At 48.3% G+C, this 19,514-nt stretch overlaps 1 protein-coding gene across 1 annotated transcript; it reads right to left on the bottom strand.

Moving 5' to 3' along the window:
- Window positions 1-5,558: 5,558 nt before the first annotated feature.
- CHMP7 (charged multivesicular body protein 7) lies at window positions 5,559-19,069 on the bottom strand. The gene is made up of 10 exons (XM_059178185.1): window positions 18,630-19,069; window positions 16,717-16,888; window positions 10,345-10,530; window positions 10,072-10,205; window positions 8,982-9,030; window positions 8,605-8,724; window positions 8,222-8,320; window positions 7,942-8,002; window positions 7,268-7,447; window positions 5,559-7,020 (listed from the first exon to the last, which is right to left on the bottom strand). Exons 1-10 carry the CDS (start codon window positions 18,926-18,928, stop codon window positions 6,968-6,970), a joined length of 1,353 nt encoding a protein of 450 aa, XP_059034168.1. The 5' UTR covers window positions 18,929-19,069; the 3' UTR covers window positions 5,559-6,967.
- Window positions 19,070-19,514: the final 445 nt, after the last annotated feature.

Below are 19,514 nucleotides of genomic sequence, written 5' to 3' on the forward strand. Positions count from 1 at the left end.
CTCGCTGGACTCGGAAGGACCAGAAGAAAGGTACTGTTGCTCCAGTGGTAATTGTGAGGTGACGGAGGCACCTGCGAGCTGTGCCTCTAGTGGGGTCTGCTGTGCTAGTAGCAGAGAATGAGAGCAAGGAGGACTCTCCCCTCAGCTGCTGTCCTCCTCGCATCAGTGGCCAGATGATGCCTGCCCCTTGCTTCCAATCCTGGAAACTGATAAAGACAGCTTCGATTTGGGTGCATCTTAAAAAGTACCTTCCCCCAACCCGCTCCCCCCTCACACACGCCAAGCTCTGGTAGGTGCTTATGGTAAATAAGAAACAAAAGCAAATTCAGTTCTGGTTTCTGGAAGTTTCTCTTCCAGGGTGTCATAATCAAAGGGACTTACTCCCATGAAAGCTGAAGAATCAAGACTATATTTGAGTTTCATAAATGGGTAGGATGATCAGGGTGAGAGCCAACTTTTACCCTAGTTGGGATAAGAACAGACAGAGAGAGGAAAAGTAAAAGAGAAATGCAAAAATTGGATTCACTAGCTGAAACCTCTTTCCATCATTAAAAGGGTCTCTACACCCAATTTCCACTGTGCAAGGCTTTGGGAGAAGGTTCCTCACACCATCAAGCAATTCTTGGCCACCAGCTGGGTGTCCTACAATTCAACTCAGTTCTGACTGTAGCTGCCTGGAGGCAAAATCAGATTCCTCAGTCCAGCAAGAGTGATCTTGTCACAATCACAATCACAAATCCAGGTTGTCCCCTGTGCTTCTAAATCAGAGGTTTCTATGATATCCATCTTGGATTTGATTAATTTCCTAGAGTAGCTCACAGAACCCAGGAAACCCTTTTACTCACTACATTATGGGTTTTTCCAAAGGATAGTAAAAGGACACAAATCAACAGTCAGATGAGATACATAGGGTAAGATCCTGAACAAAGGAGCTTCTAGCCTTATGGTGTTTAAGGCCCAGACTGGTGACATTCTGGCTCCCTAACCTGCAAGCTCTCTGAACCCTATCCTTTTGGACTTTTGTGGAGGCTTCATTTCTTAGTCATGATTGATTAAAGCATTGGCCCTTGGTGATCACACTCTGTCTTCAGGTCAGCTCCCTTCTCTGGAGTTTTGGGGGAGGGAGGGTAAGGACTGAAAGTTTCTCTTTTTTTTTTTTTTTTTTTTTAAGATTTTATTTATTTATTTGACAGAGAGAAATCACAAGTAGATGGAGAGGCAGGCAGAGAGAGAGAGGAAAGCAGGCTCTCTGCTGAGCAGAGAGCCCGATGCGGGACTCGATCCCAGGACTCTGAGATCATGACCTGAGCCGAAGGCAGCGGCTTAACCCACTGAGCCACCCAGGCGCCCCAGGACTGAAAGTTTCAACCCTCTAATCACAAGGCTGGTTCCTCTGGTATCCAGACCCCATTCTTAGGTGTTTTCCAGAATTCATCTCATTAACATCAACTTGGGTATGGTTGAAAGGGGCTGGTTAGGATTATCAACATTCCTTTACTACTCTTATCACTTGGGAAATTTCGAGGGTTTTAGGATCTCTGCTAAAAACAGGATGAAGACTATGTATTTGTCTTCTTATCAATCACAATATCACAATCATCCATTGCTAACCTTGGACAAATTATTTACCATTTCCAAGCCTCCATTAACTCATTTGTGAAATGATAGTTCCTGTCTCATTGGAAGATTAAGTACATTCAAAGGGTTTAGCATAACATGGTAACCATGGAGATGCCCTGCCCTGGCCTCCCTTCAAGGATTTGCTGCCCAGCTGCAGGGAGTGTGGTCAGCCACCAGCGGACCTGCTTTTGGCTCCTTCAGGGGCTGCCCCAGCTGCAGAAAACTGCCCCAGCTGAGGTCACCCCCTTTTCCAGGGGACTCTGATAACTGAGGAAAAAGATAATGGATAAAGGCACGGCCTGTTCTGCCTGACATAGATAGTAATGGGCAAACTCATTCTAGAATTTCTTGCCAGAGCGGCCAAGGCTTTTGGGGGCCTGCATCATGGATTGACTTCTTCCTCCCCCCAGTCTTCTACCCTTTTTGCTTCACAGGTGGGGAGCCCTGATACCCCAAACTCTGTCTCCAGATCTGCTTCTGGAGAGCCCAGTCTATAACATGCAGTGTCTGGCAGACAGTAAGTATGCAATAAATGTTAGCTATTGCTTTTTGTTACTGTTGTGTTGAAATAGGAACTCAAGTCTGAGATTGGACATTCTGTTCCTAACCCATCCCACCCCTGCTTTGCAGGTGCTTAGTGCTGTACTAATCACCCTTCATTATGCTAATATCGTGGAATTACTCTTTGTTATAAACATTTGTATCCTTCCCAAAATTCATAAATTGGAATCCTAACCCCCCTTGTACTGGTATTACGAGGTGGGGCCTTTATCAGGTAATCAGGTCATAAGAGCGGAGCCATCGTGAATGGGATTAGTGCCCTTATAAAAAGAGACACCAGACAGCTCCCTTGCCCTCTTTCCACCAAGTGAGGATCTAAGAAGGTGGCTATCGGCAGCTAAAAGAAGGCCCTCACTAGAACCAGACCATGCAGGCGCTCAGATCTCTGTCTTCCAGCTTCCAGAACTGCAAGATAATTTTTGTGGTTTCTTAGCCATCTGGTCTGTGGTATGTTGTTATACAATCTGAACTACGATATTCATCTTGAAGTACCTGCAGGGCAGGGAACCTATCTAAAACTTCCTTCCTTCCCTCCACTGATTTGTTAGCTCACACAAACTGGGCATACCATGTGAATCTGTTGATTAATTTTTAACTTTCCTGGGTTAAGGACTTGAGTGTGTTATTTTTGAATAGCTAAATTTTACTCTTCCCACATGGATAAGGAATTTTCTAGGCTACCTCGTTACATGGTAAGCCAGGAAGCCAGCCTGCATTCATTATACTGTTCGCAGGGGTAGAAATCTATTAGCTAAGGTTCCATCCACCCTGCATTTCACAGTGTGCTTTTTGGGGATACCAAGTCATCTAATCACACCATTGGTTATCTTGCAAGGATTCCGAGTCTGGCTCCTTTAGAAAGGGCTGTACAGCCCACAGCTGGGACTTGGTTTCGATACAGTTGATGGGCTTTGTTCCAAAATGCAAGTCAAAAGAGTTACCTTAAGGGGTAATATCAGCAAAGGAGCAATGCCAAGACCGACCTCGAGTTCACTAAGAACTGGCCCCTGGCCAGCTGGTATCTCTTGGGAGGGGATATTGGATCCACAGAAGTTAGTGTCATTGTAGCACTGAGAACTGGGGGAAGCCTGTCTGCCAAGCCACAGCGCTAGCAGATACCACCCACCAACTACAGGAAGTGCTCTGGGAGTTAGATCGTTTTTGAAAGTCTGCTTCAAGAGTAGCCTCTTCTAGGGGCGCCTGGGTGGCTCAGTGGGTTGGGCCGCTGCCTTCTGCTCAGGTCATGATCTCAGGGTCCTGGGATCGAGTCCCGCGTCGGGCTCTCTGCTCGGCGGGGAGCCTGCTTCCTCCTCTCTCTCTCTGCCTGCCTCTCTGCCTACTTGTGATCTCTCTCTGTCAAATAAATAAATAAAATCTTTAAAAAAAAAAAAAAAAAAAAAAAGAGTAGCCTCTTCTAACAGAGAGTGTGTGGAGTTGGAAGTCAACAGCCTAACTTCTCCTTGCCCACTCTGTGACCTTGGGCAGGTCATCTATGCTTCAGTGTCCTCAGCTGGAAAACGAAGGCTTTGCTCGGTTTGCCAAGGCTCCCCCGGCTCTCCTGTCCGAGGTGTCTGTGACGACGTGTTGTTTCTGTGCAGCAGGTGGACGGGAACCACACTTTGTCCCCAGAGGGGCTGCAGCTTGAATAAAAATGAGATGTCGGTGGTAGGAATGAGACATTGGCGGGGAAAACAAAATCCCTCAAAAGGAGAGGAGGTTGTCAAACTCACCCACAAACCTCAAAGCAAAGCTTTGGTTGGATTCCCTGTGAGTCAGGAGCTTTCCCAGTTGCCTCATCTTTCTTACAACTTTGTTATTTCTCCTTGCAATTGCTTTGATGACATTTCCAGCACGTTGGACCAGAATATCGTGACCTCTTTGGGGTGGGGAAGGGCACAGGGTTGGCTGCTCAGCCTTGAACTCTCAGCCCTTCAGGCAGTGATAAGACACCCCTCTCACAATAGGTATCTGACTGGAGAGCCCACCCAGCTCCTGGGTGCCCCCCTTCCTCCCACCTTCCCACACCTGCTCTCTGTGTGCTGCCACACTGTCCCGGCAGGCAGTGACTGCAGACCCTCTAGCCACGTTTCCTGTCTCGTCACAAGGCAGCAGGTGTTCATGAGAAAGGAGCAGCAGACCATCTGCGGGGAGACTAAGACAGTCAGAATCTCAGGAGTCCTCTTATCTGTCTTGTTTGCTTTGCTGATGAGAAATGAGAGGCTTGTGGGCCCAGAGCCACACAACTCGTTAGCGGCGGAGGCAAGAACAGGAGGTAGGTTTCCCTTAGCTAGGACCTATCACTCCCTAGTTTGTATTTTCTCTCTCTACTTGTTCTTAGCAGAATGGATAGATATTTTAACACTTAGTTTGCTTTACAAGATTCTGAACACCCAAGAAAATACTCAAGAAAAGTGAAAGCTTGGATGTCATCTCCTCCGTGAAGCCCTCCCTGAGCCCACCAACTTAAAAGTATTTATTCTGGGAACTTACTTAGGTCTTCAGCTGTATGCTGAAGGGTCCTCCACCTTCAATAGGGCAGTATTCGAGCCTGATTTATCTGGGCCCAGTATAGCTCCACACACAAGAAAATTCACCAGTTCCCTTAATAAACCAAGTCCATTCAGAGGAGCACCCTGACACAGGACTCGGGCCCTCATGGGGATCACGTGCAGAAATGCAGCCACCGCCAGCCAGCGGCTCCTTGTTCTCTCTGAGCCACCCCAGACAACATCTCGTTTTTTTCAGCACAGCAAGGCCCCAGGCTAAAACATTTTAACACGGACTTCTGAGCAGCTCTGGCCAGTGGCAAGAAAGAGTTTAACATGAGACCACAATGTTCAGGTCATCCAGCTTGACTAGGGGTCCCTGCAACATGCCTCCCTTAGAGCACTTGGCCCGTTTCATGGGGTTCTCTGTCCAAGCAGTTTCTGCTCTGGGTTCGGTGACTCCCCTAGAGCTGCAAACCCAGTGCTGTGGTCGACCTAGCTCTGCACTCAGCCTCCCCACCAGCAGTGGCAAACACTAGGCCAGTAACAGGTGCTGAGTGAACACTGCGCCAGACTAGAAAATGGTTATCACACAGGTAGAGGAATGGGGCTATTGAAAAAGAGAACAGGCCATGGAAAATAATCAAGACGATGGCACTCTCCTGGAACCCAGGCCCATCCAAGAATGCCTCCTCCCCGAGAACAGGAACCGTGTGGTATGAGAGCGAGCGGCTGGCGCCGGCCACCTCAGCCCTCACACTCTGCAGCTCTTTCCTTCTCCTGCGGCCTTCAAGCCAAAGACCTGGAGTGTGTCTACGCTGTGGGTGTGAGTGGCAGGGGGTATGAAGGCACAAGAAACTATACAACCTGAGAAGAGACCAGGACAGGCACTCGGATTTTTTCTTTTAATTATTTATCAGATAAAAAAGAAAAAATAGTGATTGTTTCTCTTCACCCCCAACATTTCAGTTTTCCAAGGTCAAGTAGGAGAGAAATTGAACAGTAATTCATGCTCCTTGCCTGGAGCAAATTCTTTCCCTGGGCTCTGCGGCACCTCGTGGAGGAGGGCCAGGGCAAAGGGCTCCAGGCAGAAATACTTGTTACTGTGGCAGCAGAGTGGCAGTGCAGCTGTCCTCCTTTCTTCTCCCTGTTGCCAGAACATTCAGACCCTCCTGTCTGCCGCCCCTCCCCCCAGTACCATCCTCCCCAGTCCATCAAAGGAAGCAGGAAGACAGCACGTGAGGAGGCAGGACAGGTATGGCGCAGGACCGGGGAAGTACACAGCAGACGTGGCGGAAGGCCACATCTTCTGCTTCTATTGCACATCCTGGCTCAGATCCCCTGCCCTGAGCAACGGGCTCCAAAGGGAAATGCTTCTGAAGTTCAAACCAAGAACCTGCTGTTGTGTGCCAGGCTCAAGAAGGGGAGGTGTGTGGTTGTGTGGCTTGTTCTGATACGCATATTTAAGTTATATGTTAAGTTATTCTGTGATGGGGGCAAGGCAGAGATTGTGCCTCGTTAAAAAAAAACATGGAGTTTGGACACCCGGGGCCCTAATAGTCGCCTGGGCTTCTCCCCGTCAAGTTCAAAAGACTAAGAATAACTCTCCAGTCCGCAGATCTTCTGCATAAGACGGAAAAGACAGCAGCATCCCCCCCAACTACACAAGCCCCCTTGCCAGGTGTCGTGACTCTGACACTCAGGGGTGACCTCTTTTTCTGAACACCTGGAGAATCTGGCCAGCGGCCCCACAGAACACCCTTTCACACTGTACGTTCCTCCATCAGGTGGCAGCTGTTTGATTCTCCTTCCTTGCATTGCAGTGAAAACAGAGTAGGACCGGAACAAGTCGCTTACCTGACCTTACAAAATAAAGTCCTCGGGGGAAAAACAGTGGGGGTGGGGAGAAGGGACTGGTTTTGATTTGGCAAAGCTGCAACTCTTTCGCCTTCATGGGCTGGAACAAAGCTGGCGGGTAAAGACAAACCTAACTGAGCCAACGGCAAGGACTGCAGGCTATGAGAGACGACAGGTCAAACACAGAACTGTATAAATTGTGGCACTATAAAGATGAGAAGGCAGGTCCATGACACCAGCTGGGAGCACGCCTCGCGAGCACGCTTCCAGAAATTACATCTGTCCTGTAGTGAGTGGTGGCATCCAGATACATCGAAGCAGTTCTCCTTCCTCCTCTTCCCAACAAATTCTGAGAGTTTCTCATTTAAATAACTATGTACACACACACAAGCCTGGTCTCTCTTTTACACGAGGGTCCTTCACTTAAGGGTCCTAGAATGGCTTTAGAGAGTCGGTTCCAATTGCCTTTTTGGAGATTTACTGCTTGGGACCAAACCTGTAAGGAGAAGAAATGACTGAGTTCTACATCAGGCAGACCTTTAGGGTGAAAGCATCCCGGTGTTTAAGGGGTTGAGTCTTCACATAAATAACGAGCCTGCAACTCCCTCCCTCCCACAAACCCCTTGGGGTCTGACACCCTAACAGACTAAGTACCCAGGCTGGGACTCACTAGCCCTGTGCCTGGCTACTGTCAACCAGAGGGACCCACGCCCACCGGCAACCCTGGGAGTAAAGCTCCATACCTCCCTCTGATAAGGACAGCTTCTCAAGTTCAGCTTCAAGTTCAGCGTCCGAGATCCTAGGGTTAGGCACACTGTTGGTATAAAATGTCTCAGGGGGGTTTTCGGGCAGATCCAAAGGTTCTTTGGTGGTATCCTGAAGAAGGATGTCCAATTCCTTCTCCAGTTCCTCACTGTCAAAATCTGGAAAGAAAAGATGGCATGAGGACATACAAAGTCCAAGGAGCAAATGCGTTCCTGAGTCAAGGATTGGGGGTGGCATCACTCAGCTCAGCTCTACAAAAGATGTCCAGGCCTCCTTGCAGGTCCGAAAAATCGTAGGAGTCGGGAGGCAGAGGGCACCTCCAAGCAAATACTCTTCTCCCACACACACAGAGCTAAGTCATCAAGGGCATATATTTGCTAACACCACAGAACTGACCCTACTTCCCCTTGCCCATAAAGGAGGATCCTGCAGTAGGAAGTCTAGTGAGGCAAGATGGCTGCAGCCCAGAGAGGTTAACGGTACAGTCTACCAAGAGGAGAGGACAGTTCCTTCTAACCACTGCTGGGGGTGAACCCCAGAGAGAGTCCTGCCTGCACCAGGAAAAGCAGATCTATGACCCAAGCCATCACAGTACCAGCAAGCGAAACCCTCTTAGGAAGGAAGGAAGAAAAGAACCGCCCTGTCAACTCACCTAAGCCATTGGTCACCCCACCAGCCAGAGTCTGAGAAACTTCATCCTGAGTGTCACACAGCTGGAAGAGAAAAGCACAAGGCCTTGAAGGCGGAGTAGCATTTCTGGGGGTCTCCGTCTCTTGGGCTCACGGTTCAGGGTTACCAAGTAATGCTGCCCCACCTGAGAATCAGTGCACAAGGGAAGGAGTCTAGTTTGGGGAAAGAGGAAGCACAGCAAAGTCACACCTGCCCTCACTAACTTCCTTCTGTAGCTGTTCCTCCCTGGCCCCCTCCTGTACCTCTTGGATCTGATCCACAAGGCTCTCTGCCTTCTCCACTGTGACATCCTTCATGGAGAGTTTTAGTGCTCCTACCCCAGCCTGATAGGCATTGAAAACCTAAAGAGGAAACGAAGTTATCAGTGCAAACAAAGAACACTGGGCAAAATACGTACCAATATCATTTCATCTCTGAATGATGACTTTGGGTTTTTTTTTAACCACCCGCCCTTGATTCAGCCCATGTTCACAGAGGCCAAAAGTTCCCAAAAGGAGAAGCGAACTCCCAGCCCTACCCTGAAAACACCCAGGCCTCCTCCAAACAGCACAGCCACAGTGGAGGGAATGAGGAGTGTTTGCTGGAGAGACCACCCATATCCCGGAACTAGAGGGGCAGTGGTTACCATCTGATCTGTCTGGGAGGCGTAGATCCGGTCCAGGATGCCTTGAACAGTGTCCAGCTTGGCATGCAGGGCCTCGATGCGCTTCTCTGTCCGCTGCTTGGCCTTGAGAGACCTCAGAGCCTGGTGGGGGTGGGGGGAGAGGCATGGAGACTTGGTCAGGACGGCCAGAGGGCCAGAGGAAGCAAGGCTTTCTCTGGTGGTAAGACCATCTCAGGCCTCCTCCTCCTCCCTCACTTGTAAAGCAAGCTGTGGTGCCTGGACCACCTGCAGACACTTCCCATCATGCCCCAAGCTCGTCTCTGAACCGCTGGGGTACCACCACCCACTGTCGGACCCAGGCACAGGTACACAACTAGAGGGGAAGAGCGGAAACTCACCAGCTGCTTCTTTCCTGCTCGGCATGCCCGGCGGGCTTCTTCTTTACACCTACCAAACACAGGGGACAGATCAAGATGACTGTGGCGCAGGATGAGGGCGGTACTGTCTTGAATAGTCCCCGAGAGTCCCACTTAATGAAGGTACTTTCCAATCTGAAAATCAAATCAATTCCGTCCAATGGCCAGAAAAACGATGCCCAAGAGCCTGCTGGCAAACTCCCGCAGCAAGCTGAGATATAAAATGGAACATGTATGCAGGCGAGAAAGCCAAACCAACCGAGGATAAGCAGTTTCAGCCGCCAGGCAAGGAAAATGTGCCAACAAGGCACCTTAACAGCACAGTCCCATTTTGGCAGCCGGTAGACAAGGAATCAGTTCTGAACACCAACAGTGGCCTTGGACGTAGTTCCTGGCTTCCCTGCACTGCTGGGTCTCTCTCACTGTTAAGGAGGAGCAAGCATTTTCATTCAATGTCCACATAGCCTACAGTTTGGAGAAGGGTTCATGTGCCTTTAGCAGGGGTGCCTTCCCCATCTGAGGGGAAGAGCAGGGATCCCTCAGAAAGAACCTGGAAGGCGGACACTCGCCTCATTCACTACGGTATTCCGAAGTATTCCTAAGAACCTAAGACAAGACCCTGCTCGACAGACACTGTTAAAAAGATCCTGGCATGGAGGAGCAGAAATGTTAATGCCAACAGACGTAATCTTGTCGGGGGAAGAATTAAAATTCCTTTTTTTCTCCTTTGTGATAGTCCGTGTTTTTGCATGACCGCTGCACTGAGCAGCAAGGACTTTGCTATTAGTAAAATAACTTTTCTTTCTTTTTCTCTAAGAGTTTATTTATTTACTTGACAGACAGAGATCACAAGTAGGCAGAGAGGCAGGCAGAGAGAGAGGAGGAAGCAGGCTCCCTGCTGAGCAGAGAGCCCGATGTGGGGCTCGATCCCAACCTGAGTTGAAAGCAGAGGCTTAACCCACTGAGCCACCTAGGTGCTCCCTTTTCTTTTTCTTTTTTTTGAGATGAGCCCATGGGCAGCAGTGCTTTGCTGGGTGGGGAGGCTGGGGCTGCTCAGCTCCAGGGTAGTTACCTCTCTGCTTCCTGGGACAAGGACTCCACCTTGCGCGATAGCAGCTGTTCACTCTGCATCAGCTGGTACACCCCGACATCTACGTCGTTGACCGGAGAGACCTTGGCATGTGGCCCTCGGGCAAACTTCACAATCTGAGGGACAGGGACAAATTACTGGGGCCCCTACTGCCCACGCTCAGAAATCCCCCCGGCAGGAAGGGCAGGAGGCACGTGCAGTAGGCACTCGATAAGCCGTCGCTGAGTCGCTGAACAAACAGCTGGACTTCCGTACCTTTTCCCCATTCTGCTCGAGAACTGTGACTCTCTTCTCTTTCTGCAGCTGCAGCAACACTAGGTAGAAGGTCCTCTCGTCCGGACAGGAGCCCGCACAGAGGGTGCTCAGCTCTGACAGGGCCACCACGGGGTGGGAGGAGAGCGGGGAGTTCTGATACAGACGGTACACCTCCTCGGCTTTCTCCTGGAGAGGGGGAGGCAAACGTGCTTACAAGCCTGGCCGCTGCCCTCAGAGCCCCGGAAGCCCTGGCCCCATGTTCCCAACCAGGATCATGCAAGACCAGAGCAGGGGGCGCTGGCCTTGTCTCCCCTGAAGTAGCAGTTTTGGAAAGGAAAAAGAACTTGAGTTTTTTTTAAACCTTGGAGGGAAGTCTGGTATATACAGATGAAAGAAAGTACATGGTATGTGTATCAGGAGCTGGCTCCGTGCTCGCCTGTCCGTGTGGGACTTTGTGTTGCTGGGTCTCCCAGCCCAGGGGAAGGAGGAGGAGCCCAAGGTGGTGTGGCACGGCCAAGACTGAGAGCTGAGGCCTGCTTTTCGGCTCTGCCTGTGGAGCCCGGGACCAGTCAGTCTCACCGGTCCTCAGCATCCCTGTCACAGACTGAAGAAGGGAGAGAGATGACATCCATATTCCCTTCCAAAGCTGGTCTTCCCATTCTTAAGCCAACTGGCAATACGGCAAGCAAGAGCATCACTGAGTCTCTAAGGAGTCTCAGGAGAGAAGGATGTGACAGTGAGGTGGGACAGGGTTTGTGTGGGGAGCCTAAGAAATAGAAGTTTCAAGAAATAATGCCACCGTGTTCCTCTTACATGGAAAGCACTCTCTCAGATTTCTGCAAATAAGAAATACTTACTGAGGTATGAACAGTGCGCTATGAAAATCTAAGGAAGGAACACCTAGGGGTTCGGAGATTGCTTGAGGGGGACAAATGGTTGTTGAGAAGAATTCCAAAGGGTAAGTTCCTAGGTGAAGTGGTGGGAAGGTTATCTCAGGAAGGGGGAAGGTCATGAGCAATGGCATAGAGTATGAGTCAATATGGTGTTTACGGATGTGGACAGGAAGGGAAGAGAGGACAGAGAAGCCCTTCTCTCTTACACAGACTACACAAGCTGTGGTCTCTTCTTTGCTGTCCTTGCTCTGCAGATGGTGGACAGTCTTGGAAGTGAAATGGCAAGGCTGGATTAACAGAATCTAGCTGGCAAGCAGGAAAGATGGATTGTAGGAGCAAGGCTTAGAGGCAGGGCGGTCATTTATGCCAGAGACTGGGAGGGCCTGAACGGGACAGTGGTGACAGGGACAGAGAAGGGATGGGTTCAAGAAAAATTCAGAAGATAAAACAGGCAGTCCTCAGTAGCTGGGCATGGGGTGGAAGGGGACAGAAGAGTCCAGGATGATGTTTCAGTTCTGGCTTGAGTGACCAGGTGGATATGATGGTTTTAATTAACAGCAAGAACACAGAAGGAAGAGCGTATTCTATAGGGAAGATAAAACATCCCATTTTGGACACGTTGTTTGGGATGCCTGAAGTATATCCAAGAAAATACATCCAACAGATAACTAGATACGCAAACCTGAAGCTCAAAGGAGACACCAGGACAGGATATATAACTCTGAAACTCCTCAAGCACACAGAAGGTAATTCAATTCCCAAGTGCAAACGAGTTACCCAAGGAAACTCAGAGAAAAGTAATAAGCTGAAGGAAGACCCAGGTTTAAGAGGTGAAGGAACTCACAAAAGAGACCCAGAGCAACACATAGGGAGAACCAAGGAGAACCATCAGTGTAATGACAACAAAATCAAAGAAATGGAAAATTTTAAGAAGTGAGGGGCAACGGTGTCAAAGGCATAAGAGTCGTCTAGTAAGACAGGGACTCCACTTTTCATGTGATTTACCTGCCTTGTCAGATAATAACACTTACTATAAAGCTTCTGTAGTGGGAACAGTGCGGTGTCCAGGCCAAAAGATGAACGGCAAGCAACAGTAAATGATGTTGGGGCAGCTGGGAGGCTCAGCTGGTTGAGTGTGCGACTCTGGATTTCTGCGCAGATGATCATCTCAGGGTTGTGAGACAAGTACCATGTCAGGCTCTGTGCTCAGCACGGAGGCTGCTTGAATTTCTCTCCCTCTGTCTGTCCCGCTGCTTGTGCGGGCTCTCTCGAATAAAACAATAAATCTTTTTTACTAAGCAGGGAGCCTGATGCAGCGCTTGATCCCAGGACCCTGGGATCATGACCTGAGCCAAAGGCAGACGCCCAACACCTGAGACACTGAGGTGCCCCAAAAATAAATTAAAAAAAAAAAACCCCACCAAAAAATGATGTTAAGACAACTGACTGTTTGGAAGAAAATTGGTTTTCCTTACCAGATATACAGAAACAAATGCCAAATTACTGAAATTTATTTTTTGAATTTATTTTTTATTAACATATAGTGTATTATTTGTTTCAGGGGTACAGGTCTGTGAATCATCAGTCTTACAAAAGCCACAGCACTCCCCCATTGCACATACTCTCCCCAGTGTCCATCACACAGCCACCCTCAAATTACTGGAATTTAAATTGAGAAAATGTTTTGTTGTTGTTGTTTTAAAAGATTATTTATTTATTTATTTTTGAGATTGAAAGAGAGAGAGAGAGAGCCAGCACAAGTGCACAGGCCGGGGTGGGGGGCAATGCTGGGGCAGAGGGAGATGGAGAAGGGAGCCTGATGTGAGGCTCGATCCCAGGATCTGGGATCATGACCAGATCCGAAGGCAGAGGCTTAACCTACTGGGCCACCCAGGCATCCAAGAAAATATTTTTTAACATTTTTTTTAAAGATTTTATGTATTTATTTGAGAGAAAGAGAAAGACAGGTGGGGGGAAGGGCAAAGGGAAAGCGAATCTTAAGCAGACTCCCCACTGAGCACAGAGCCCAGTGCAGGGCTTGCTCTCCGGACTCTGAGATCCCAACCTGAGCTGAAATCAAGAGTCTGATGTTTAACCAACTGAACCACCCAGACACTCCTGAGAAAATATTTTAAAAATCTAATTAACCTAGTGGAGGATGCCTTTGTAAGCAAGACCAGAAATTCAAGAGCCATAAAGCAAAATTTTTAGAGACCTGACCATAGAAACGTAAACTTTTATACAGTAAAAGACATGATAAATAAAAATGGAAAGCAAAAGAGAGACCAGAAAATAATATTTACATCCCTAACACTAAATATATTCTATCTATCTACCCCTAATATGCAAAAATACCCCTCCTAAATATAAAGGACAAACAATCCAGTATAAAAATAAGCAAAAAATATAAATAGGCAACACACAAAAGGGGATTTGTAAATGGCCAGCAGACAGGGAAAAAGCCACTCAAACCCCAAATAGGAAGCATCATTTTTGTTTGTCATACTGGCAAAATTTAAAAGACTCATGTTATCCAGTGCTGGCAAGGATGTGGGGAGACCGAACATGTTAATGTGTGAATTAGTACAAACTTCTGAAAAGTAATTTGGCAATTTCTGTACATATGCATTTCTAGAAATCAACAACAACAACAAAAAAAGTATACAGGTATGTACACAAAGCTATCAAAGAAGTATTTTTTTGTTTTTTTGTAACAGAGAAATTGGAATGACTTCAATGTCCAACTGTGTGGTTACTACAGGTTAAATTGTGGCGTATCAATAGATTATCATGCAGCTATCCGAAAGAATGTTATGTAGGTGTCTGCAAAGATGCTCATAACATACTGAAGTGTAAAGAAAAAGAGGCACGTTGCAGATCAATAAGTAAAATAAGATTCTATTTCTGGAAAAAATGCATGTGTGCATGCATAGTTTTGTATGTATGTGTACATTCATGTATTTATTCAACAAATATTTAGTGACTCTCTGTTATGAAGCAGGTGCTGTTCCCAGAGTCCCAGCGCCAATAGAACTTCTCCCTCCTGATAGGAGAGACAGATTATAAATAAATAAACAAATAAATAATATTTTTAGGAAGGATTAAATGCTAACTAAAATAAATAAAATAAAAACATAAAAATATAAATATAAAAAACATATTTTACCTGTATAAAATATATAAATACATCTAAAAATAAGATAAAATAAAATAAAACAAAACAGAAAGTAATACAATGGTGTGGGACAAGGTCAGTAAGAAAATATAGGAACACCTGAGCACGCGTGTGTGTGCACACACAAACAGAAAGGAACACACCTAAAGAGATGGAAATGGCATGAACAGAAAGGAAATGTTTGTTTCTTTGTATAATTATTTTAAATAGCAAACCGTATGGGCAATTTTTACTTTTCTGCATTTTTTCAAATAAAAAGTTACTGGCTTTCTGTGTATGGACTTGGGAAAATCACTTAACCTCAGAAGTGTAGGCTTTATTTTATAACAATATCTAGAGAAGACTCTTCAGTTTCATACACAGAAACAAGGTTCCCTCTCAGGAGAAAAGAACAAAGTTACCATATATTTGAAAGCAGATGTCACGGAATGAGCTCAAGTGTTAAGCACTCTGTTTCATGATATAAGCTGGGTATAGGTTTAACGGTACCGTGCCGCTGTAGAGCGAGATTTATTTTTCTACTTAAATAAGAGTAAACTACACTGCAGTTAAAAATTACTGTTGGTCCTTGGAAGATCTATGTTATTAATTCTACTTCCTCCCCCATCTCTGCCTTTGCTCTCAAAAGCCTATGAATCGAAAACCACATCTGTGGGGACAAATGAGTCTACCTCCCTTTGTTCCAGGTTGGAAAACCTTACGGTAAAAGACTGCAAAGAGTAATGGAGCTTGGCCCACAGCCACACAAACTATCCTGTAGTTTCTGCGGGTCCCTGGCTAAGTCCTGGAGGTCAGGGCGCTGGGTGGGAGGAGAGCCATGTGGGTGAAGGGAAAGAAAGAGCCCTTCCCTTGAAGCAGATGCACACTGCTCAGTCAAATCGTGAGGGCCAGGGAGAGGGGGTAGATTTTGGAGACGTCCACCTCAGTCTGAGTTAGAGAGGGTGGGGTGTCTGTCAAGGTGAAGAGAAAGTGGAGCTTCTGTGGGGACAAGGGATGAAGATGCTCAGCTGGCTCCAGCTGTGTGGAAGCTTCTGGAGCTATGCAAAGGTCCTGAGGTTGGGCTTAGTCTGTGAGTTTCAAAAAATAAGTACTGTCTACGCTGTACTTCTGCTACCTGGTGTTCGGTCAATCTGTAAACATGCACACACACAGCAGTTCTGGTAGAGTGGTGGGGCTGAAGTGGGTGTACACTGGGTTAAAGTGCACTGGGAAGGTCAGGAAGTGGTGACAACAAAGCTTGGTCAAGAAGGAGAGAAACAGAGCACTAACGAGAGAGTGGCCAGGCCCCACAAAGGAGTCATTCTGTGATGGGAAAAACTCAGGAGGATTTAGAGGCTGAGGAAGGAGAGCACCAAGCAAGGGAGACGGAATGTATATCAAGAGGGACTGATGGAATGAGGGAAGAGCTGGGTAGACACAGACTCAAGAGCCCATGTGGAGGAGAAGACGGACCCTTCATCCTCTGAGCCTGGGGAGAAATGAAGGCTCAAACTTGACGGAGAAGGACAGAAAACTGAAGGCTTGTCTTAGGAGATGCTCAACGAAATGTCAGCAGAGTCATGGGGGTGGTGTATGGAAGGCAAGTGTGAGGGGGCTGGGAAAGGACAAGAAGCTGGGCTGAGGAATGGCTACGAGGGCCCTCCTAGAGCTGGGCCCCATGAAAGGGACCCCAGTCTTGGTGACAGGGTGATTCTCTCTAGCAGGGATGGCAGACTGTGGGGCCGGTCTACAGCAGTGGCTGTGCTGGGTGTCTCAGGTGGCCCGAGAGAGCAGCAAAGCAGCTGGGTGCATGCTCTAGTTTGGCTAGGGAAGGCAGGCCAGGAGGAAGCTGACCACCCAGTACAGCATGAAGGGACCAAGGGCCTGGGGGCCTCTTCAGTGAAACTAAGACCATCAGTAAGCTGAAGGGGAGAGGGTTATAGTCACAGAGGAGGAACTCTGAACCTGGTCTGCTGATTTAAGAGAAGGCCTAGCTAAAGTCACAAGGTCTTTAGAAATCCTCAGAAATGCTTAACCAGTAAACTACAGAAGGCAAAGAATTTTCCAAACTTTAGCTTATCACTAATATCTACAAATACAGAAAGTAGTCAACTGTATGTTACCGACAATTCCTGGACAGCCATTGCCTTTGAAATGTACAATCCAACTAACAACTCCATATAAAAGGTCAGATAAACTCCATTATCAACTCCGTCACCATGCAAAAAAAGATGTTGTTTCTCTAAGGATACACACAGGAACATGGAGGATCCTGTCATCATGGCGATGCCATTTGGACCGGACCTCTGCCTTTTCAGCACCCACCTTAAGCAGCTCCATGGCTACGAGCACCTCCTCGGCAGGAACTTTATTATCGCCTAGCATGTTGGAAAGAGTCCACTTGAGGGGCTTCAGTAGGAAGACTCCAACCCCCCAGGAGATCCAGCTGCTGTCTACACTGGCCATGAAGTCTGACTCCCGCTGCAACTCCCCTCGACTGCAGGCAAAGAAAGAAAAGGGCATAGAGTAGGCTTAATGCAATGTCCCATTCCAATCTGAATCCTCCCCTAAGAGACAAATTTGATCATCACCATCATCATAAACACCATTTCTTAGTTACCTACTCTGTGCCAGAGATTATGAGCAGCACTGTTTATGCTCCAGCTGAAAACCTCACGACAACTCTGTGAGATGGACATTGTTGCTAGCATTCTGGTCAATGAGAAAACTGGAGGACTGGGGTGAGAGAGGCCAATATAACTTGGCTCCAAAATGCAAGCTCTCCACTAAGGCTACAGAGCCTAACTTGGGACTTCCTTGTACAAATGAAGCTCCATATGATAAAATGAAAATAACCATAATGTCAATTACTGTCAATGCAAGACCTAAGGAAATATAGAAAGATGGCCAGAGAAAAGATTTTCTGCTATTCCTAAGCTAAGGTGGAGACAGGACATAAGCACTTTATGGTACTAGTACTAAGTAGCTACATTTAATGAATGCTTACCATCGACCAATCACTATGCTAAGGGCTACGTAAAGAATATGTTTCAAATCCTCACGATAAACCTACCGACAATTATCATCATCATTTTATACTTGGTCAAGCTGAAGCATAAAGAGGGGCACATAATTTTAGCGAGTGGCAGAGCCAGGATTTGAGCCCAGACCGTTTGGCCCTCAACTTGGCACAGTTCACTTTCTCAGACACAGTAAGTTTCAGAAATGGCTTGTCCCATCAGCGTCAGCCAATGGAAAGGTACTGGGAAGAAGGGAGACCCCTAAAAAGAACATAGCAAAGTTGACTTTCTTCATTCACTGGGCAGCACCCTCAAAGGAACATACGAAAGTTGACTGTCTTCATTCACTGAAGCAGGTACTATGCTAGATAGGCTGCTCTAAGTGTAGGTACAAATGTGATCTGCAAATGATTTAGAATCAGGAGATAAGGGGGTCCAGGCCTGGCATTAGCTCTCACTAGCTGAGTGACCTCGAGTAAGTAGCTTGATCTCAGTCTCATTCCCCTCTTCTGTCTGTTGAGGATAATTCTATCATCTCGCTCTCAGGACTGCTGAGGAGGTCAGATGATGGTGTATGCAAAGTATCTGCATACTGTTAAGTGCGGTACATCTATTAGACAAGATATCCATGCTGCCGCCGCAGGTACCTCCAAAACCCTGCACCGGTCGCACACGGGACACCTACAGACCCTTCTCAGAGCACCGAGGTACCCAGTAAAGCCCTCAGCCTGCTTCATGTCCTCTGCTTCAACCAGTCTGTGCCAAGGACAAGCCAAGACAGTCCAGACACATGACCTGTGCCGGGGAGGCTGCAAGCAAGATCCCCACAGGCCTTTTCCCCACGACTGCCCTCTCGTTAGTCCTGACATTCCTTAGTTCAATAAATCTATCTCACATACCTTCTGTGCCAGGGTAATTCAAATTTGGAAGCCCCTACAAAATAACTACACAACGGGATTCCAAGCCAGACAAGTCATTGTCACCTCTGCCAGACGGGTTTCTCCTCTTACCGTCTGAATCTAATCTCATCGGACAATCGTGGCCCCCCAATTTGCCCGATGCCCCGTCTCCCTCTCCCTCCACACCCCTAACCCAGCCTCCTTTCGGGTCCTCCTGTGCGTACTGAACAAACAGATCCGCCCCTGCGGTCCAGACCCTGGGCTGGGCGCGGTACCCTCAGGGAGCCACCCCCGCCCCCTGGCCCGGGCCCGCCCTCACCGTAGCAGGTCCTGCAGCACGGTGGCCAGCCCCAGCGGGACACTGCCCTTGCGCTGAAAGGCCTCCTGCAAGTCCCGCAGACGCAGGCGCACCACCCCCTGGCGGCGGCTGTGGCTCAGCACCAACGGAGCCCAGAAGCCCATCTTGCTGTCCCAGTCGGTGCTGTTCACCTCGCGACTCCTTTTGAAGGCGGAGAACAGGAAAGACATGCGTTCCTCATCATCCTCCCACTCGGGGGGCAGTAGGCCCGCCGGGTCTCCCCCGGCCGGGGCCTCGGCCTCCCGCTCCGGGGACCACATCGGAACCCCAGCCCCGCCAAGGCTCCGAACACAACCCCGGCCCTGGTCCCCTTCCGCCCTGGTTCCTTCCCGGCTTCCGTTCCTTGACCGCCTCCTCCTCTGTCATTACGTCATCGCCACCCCCAGCGTGAAATAAGTCCCGCGCCTTCTTAAGCGCATGCTTCTCTCTGCCCTCTCTGCGCCAGGAGGCGGGCTGATGACCCTATTTTCTGACAGCTTCAAGGCGCTTGCGCCGACACCTCCTCCCGCAGTCTTTGTGCGGCAAGTGGGGCTTCGCGCGTGCGCGGCGAGTAGGTGAGCGTCCCGCCCCCCCGACGGATCATAGAGTTTAACGACGCGTCATAGAGAGCCTAACGCTTCGGCGCGGGGTTGTGGAGGTTCCAGGTAGTGGGACTGTAGAGTCCCGCTAAGAGGCGCCAGAGGAGCCGGGATCGCTGGTGCATCAGTATGCGGTTCCTCCAGCAGCCTTTACTTCAGACACTTAAACTTCCAAGATACCTTCCTTTTACAGTAATGTCAGCGGATAGACAGCCGTTGGCCACTCAAGCTCGTATCCGCACTACTTTTTTTTTTTTTTTTAAGATTT

The sequence above is a fragment of the Mustela lutreola genome, chromosome 1 (assembly GCF_030435805.1).
Source record: "Mustela lutreola isolate mMusLut2 chromosome 1, mMusLut2.pri, whole genome shotgun sequence".
Lineage (NCBI taxonomy): Eukaryota > Metazoa > Chordata > Mammalia > Carnivora > Mustelidae > Mustela > Mustela lutreola.